We start from the raw sequence: 5,473 nt of genomic DNA, 5'->3' as shown, positions 1-5,473 counted from the left end.
GCTAGGATCTGGAACCAACTTCCAAGAGAAGTGGTGCTGGCTCCTACCCTGGGGGTCTTTAAAAGGAGGCTGGATGAACACCTTGCTGGGGTCGTTTGACCCCAGTACTCTTTCCTGCCATGGCAGAGGGTCAGACTTGATGATCTGCTCAGGTCCCTTCTGACACTACCAACTATGAATTTGGAGATTTGGATCACTGTCCTGAATCGATTTGGTTAAATCAGCTTCAGAAGATTCGGCGCTGATTTGGTGATCCAGATTGGCCGGGGAGAGGCAGACATGGCCAGGTGGCTGGCAGGGGGAACCACGGGAAAAGCCACCATGGCTGCCCTGCCTGGCCCCAGCCTCCTGGCACTTAAACAAAAAAACAACAACAAAAAAAGCCCTGCACTCATCAGCTGTAGCAGCAGCTGTGGGGGCTCTGGGGCCTCCTGGCAGAGTCCCCCCACTCAGCCCCTGCTCCCTGATTGCCCACCCGCCCTCAGTAGTCTGGGAATCAAACCCCCCCCCCACAAAACCCCGCATTTACTGGCAGTAGCAGGGGCTGTGGAGGCTCTGGGGCCACATGTCAGAGCCCCCCGCACAACCCCTGCTCCCCTCTCCCGATAGCTGCTTTGCCCAGCCCTAGCATCCTGGCAATAAAAAAAAGGGCCCTGCACTCACCAGTTCTGGTAGTTGCGACTGGGGGCTATGAGGGCTCGTGGCAGAGCCCCCCCCATACAGTGCAGGGCAGTGTGGGGTAGCGGGGATTCCGGGTGCAGTGCGGCACGACGGGGGTATTTTCTTTGAAAATACTTTACATCTATTTTTCTTCACCAAAAAATGGATTGTTCACAAAATAACAACTCATGTCCTAGTACATTAATTCAAAGTGTTTAAAGAAAAATATTGAGAAATTAAATAAGCTTTAAACTTTTGCTGCCTACTAAAATAGCAAAATGCTACTGGTCTTTATCAAACCTACTAAATATCCAATATATGCAAATGATCACACTTGCTTAAAGAGGATAACTCCCTCTTCCTCCCTCTGCATATCCCTACTGACAAAGTCACAGATCACACAAAGAGGCTAAACAATATAAATATTCCCTGCAATCTGGGAAACTACAAATTTATGCAACATGTCATATAAGGAAGGATAAAATATTCTCACAGATTATCAACTTTAGAAGCCAAACAAGCAGCATGGAAATGTTTCAAATTAAGCAATTGGAATAAGACTGAAAGTTTGAAATACATTTTAAAACTCTTTACCTCTTTGGCTCTCTGTACAGCATCACTTGGAGGATTCCTGATTTGTGGTGACGATTTTGTGTTAATTTTGTCATAAAGCTGAAATCAGAAGAAAGCAAAACATTGTAATCATGTACTCTTTTTCCAGTGTTCAGAGTTTAATCCAACAATCTGTACGTGTTAGTATGGCTATAATAATTCATGTTAAACTGCAACATCACAGATGTTGTATACAAGTTTAGAATCCTGTTTTTTTTTTCCTTAAACATTTCCTGAGCTGAACAGTACCATCCATTCAAAATTTACCCAATATCATGGGAAAGTTTAAAGGAGGTTGTGTGCTTCCCATGCATTTTCAATAGCAGACTCATAGGAATCATAACACTTGTGTAATGTTTCTATGAGCTTTGAATAGATGACACTATACCTCCTAATAAATCCTACGTAATGCTAAATACTTCAGTTAATCTAGATTTTTTGCTGTTTCCAATAAGCCAAATGTCAACTGTTCCAAGCATTACACAAATATAAAATGAAAGTTTTAAGCAGAAGATAATGCACCTCCTGACAGAAAAGCTCTTCAAGAAGAAATGCTACAGAAATGTAAGTCCTGGGAAAAATGCAAAATTATTGCTTCTAGGAAGGAATGTTCAGAGAAGCCATTATCCTCTCTTTATATTCCAACAACAGCATTAATACCAGCTCTTTAACTAGGAATCAAAGCATCTCATTTCTAATCTATTTTTAAAAATACGTTTGTATATTAAATTATTCTTAAACCCCTCAAATAAATAAAATACAATTAAGGATAAGAAGACTTATAATGCTTCCATGAAAGTGTGCAAATTATAAGGGAATAGCCATATATCACAAATGGACAAGCTACATAAGTAATTACTTCAATCAAAAGCATTACTGCTGCTGCTTCTTCGCTTTAAATATGATCCAGAAGAAACCCAGGTATCCAAATAACTTTCATTTGTATCAGATAATGTATATACAATGTGACTTTGTAAACAGAAACTATTCAGAATATAAATAAGCATATGAAAATTCTCTCTATACACAGACACAAAATACTTGATGAAATCACATAATAAGGTTTTATTTACTTAATTTTTGGATGCAAGACAAGTGCCAAGTAAGAGTCATTTATTTATACAGCACAAAACCATCATGTATTATAGAAAAAGCTGGTAAAGAAGCCAGTATTTAAGTTCCCTAACAAAGGATTCTTGAATTTTCTTTGAAAAAACCTCAGGCTTCCATTTTTTGAAGCAGCTCTTTGATATTTGGCAAGGGGGAAATCTCACTTCAGGTTACAAGCAGGCTTTTCTGTGTCCCAGGAAACCCCATTCAGGTTTGCTTGAGATACAAAAATGCTATTTTCTTCTCCTGATGTGTTCTTCAAGAAAAAAAAGAAAACTGTCAGCATGTGAAAAATCACTGAACATTCCAGGTCTGGGCTCACAACACTGGCACACAGCAGCAGTACACACTACCCTAGGAACACAGGAGCGGGTGCTAGAATAGCTGATCTAGGAGCAGGAAGGAAGCATAGGAGGACCAAGTCAGACTTCAGACTTCCCTACCCATAGCAATTTTCTCTCCTGTGCAGGAAACGTTAAGCCTTGCAACAGCAATTTGTGCTACAAAGTATACACTGTGTGTATATGTGTGCATGGAAAGGCTGCCTGGGTTCCTGCTTCTGGATGCTGCAGGGTGGGGGCCTGCCTAAAATCTCCATAGCTTTTAAAGAGCACTTTGGCTAGGATACTATAGTTGGGGGTGGTCCTGCCTTGAGCAGGGTGTTGGACTAGATGACCTCCTGAGGTCCCTTCCAACCCTCACTTTCTACGATTCTCCCAAACTGATTAATTAATTTCAATTGCCCACAATGGACCCTGCTTTGCAGGGTCCCAGGACACTTTAGGGTAGACATGGATATTGCATAAGACACATAAAGAGTCAGAAATCAGAGCAAAGCGTTAAGATTTGGAATTGAGCAGCTTTCCAGAAAAAGTCCTTTCAAAGTTACAAGAATTGGAGACTTTGGGCCCCCTGGAACACCCAGTTTCTGGGACCACAAAATCTGGGTCTCAAGATCTCCCTTACCCACCTGATCCCCCCACCCCAAATCAGCATGGGATGCCATGGAATGGCTGGGTACTCACTACCACCCCTTAGAAGTGATACTACAGCACTGAAATGCCTACTTGGATAGTGCACGTGCAGATGCTTCAGGCTCGAGACAAGTGTGCACCAACTTCCAAACAGTGACATTCCTGGAATGGTTCAACTGTTAAGTGTGTTCACAATGTGCGTCTAGTCCCAAGAGATCACACATTACAACAAGTTAAACCAGCCACTCTTCTGGAACACAGGGATGAAAGAAGAAACAATCTCTGGCTGCTTAAAAAAAATAGAAGTTTATTTTTAAAGTACTACATTTACCCAAATCCAAGATGGTTTTGAATTTAAGATGACGCCCCATAATTAGATTCTATACACAGAAAATTACAATTTTATAATTTTCCATGTATAGAATCTAATTATTGGAGGGTGATCTTAAATTTGTTCCTCCTACCCCTGTGGCAGGGAAAGCAGTGGCAAAGGGCCAGACCCTCGTCTCTTGCCCTCCCTTCGCTCACCTGTGCCTGGCCCCCACTACCTGTCCCCCATGCCATTTGCCCCCTGTTCCCATGCTGCCTGACCTTCCTTGCCATTTGCTGCTGATCCTCTGCCACCTATACCCCCTGCCATGTGTTCCCTTGTGACTGCCACCCTGACCACCTTGCCTGACCCATCACTCGTCCCTCTGGTGTCTGTCTGCCCTGCCATGTGCTGCCTGCTGCTACCTGCCCCACCCAGTGCCTGCATCATCTCCTGCCACCTGCCTACCCCGTTCTCCTCACTGTCTGCACTCCTTCCCGCCATTTACCTTCTGTAGTGACACTACTTTTAGAGCAGTCAGTGGTAGCTGTCCCTGCCCTGGCTCAGCTCAGTCAGGCAGAAGCAGTGGTGGCAGCGTTGGACCCAGTGGGGACAAGTGGCTGGAGCTGAACGTAAATGGCATGGGAAAGGGTGGAAGGGGAGCAAGGGTGCATGGTCTCTCTTGTGCTCAATCCACTGATAGCTCCCTCCCCTGCTGCACAAGCCACCTCTGCGGGTGCGTCCAGACAAGCGCACACATGCCTCTTGCCCCATCTCAAACTGCTTTGAGGCGGGGCAAGAGGCATGTGCGGAAATGAAAAAAGGTTAAAATGATAAAATTGGGAATGATAAAATTAGACCCCTGGATATCTAGGGGTCTAAAAAAAACACTGTACAGAAGAGTGGAGCAAGCACAGTCCCAGACCGTGCCAGGGAGTCAGCCCTTTTAAAGAGACGTTCTGGTGTCAGCCAGAGCGTCTCTTGTTCTCCTGCTGCCTCTGGCCCCCGGCGCTGTCCAAGGTAAGTGGCAGGGGGAAGGGGTCATGGGTGTGGGTGGGTGAAGGGTGGCAGGGGGATGTGGGGGTTTGGGGAGTGGAGGGGGTGGATATCTTTGGGGATGTGGGGGGTATAGACCCAGCCCAGCCCTGTGCAGCTCCCTAGTTTGGATTTGTAGGTTGCAGGGCTCTGGGATGCACGCATATGACCCGTGCCTCCTGAAGCCATTTGACCCGCTCCGGTGCAAAGCCGGACTAGCGAGCCACATGGGGCTGGCCCAGGTCCCGCCACATGCCACCCCCCTGGAGGCACAGCAGGGCAGAGGCAGGACCTGGTGTGGTGGACAGGGACCATGCGTTGTGCCCAGCTGGGTCCTGCTGCCCTTGGGGCACCTCTGCCACCCAGCTGGGCCAGGCCCATGGCAGCAGGACCTGGCACAGTGTGTGGGGACTGCATACCATGCCCAGACAGGTCCTATCAGCCTTGGAGCTGTTCCTGGCCAGGCAGCAGGAGTAGCCCCAGGGCTGGCAAGACTTGGCAGGAGTGGCGCACAGTCTCTGTCCACTGTGCTGTGTCCTGCTGCCATGGGAATAGATTGGCTGGGCGGCAGAGCGGCCCCAGGACCTGGCTGGGCCCGGAACGTGGTCCCCATGTGCCGCACCGGGTCCTGCCACCCAGGGCCTGGCTTAGTCGGGCAGCAGACTGTCCCCATGGCAGGCAGGACCTGGCTGGGTCTGGCACATGGTCCCTGGGTGCTGTGCCGGGTCCTGCCACTATGGCTCTGAGCACCCCACTCCTGCTGCTGCTGCTA

General features: G+C 47.2%; 1 protein-coding gene across 13 annotated transcripts in view; it reads right to left on the bottom strand.

Moving 5' to 3' along the window:
• CASK (calcium/calmodulin dependent serine protein kinase) overlaps positions 1-5,473 on the bottom strand; it is a 387,068-nt gene that overhangs the window by 67,343 nt on the left and 314,252 nt on the right. For all 13 annotated transcript variants that reach the window (XM_019529070.1, XM_019529074.1, XM_019529076.1 and 10 more), the window contains one exon: positions 1,255-1,332. In XM_019529070.1, the coding sequence (XP_019384615.1) occupies positions 1,255-1,332 (78 nt within the window). The remainder of the gene's footprint in view (positions 1-1,254; positions 1,333-5,473) is intronic.

This window comes from Crocodylus porosus, unplaced genomic scaffold (genome assembly GCF_001723895.1).
Source record: "Crocodylus porosus isolate Cpor-Errol unplaced genomic scaffold, CroPor_comp1, whole genome shotgun sequence".
Taxonomy (NCBI): domain Eukaryota; kingdom Metazoa; phylum Chordata; order Crocodylia; family Crocodylidae; genus Crocodylus; species Crocodylus porosus.
The sequence above is the reverse complement of the archived record's forward strand: the minus strand, read 5'-3'. Positions and strand labels throughout refer to the sequence as shown.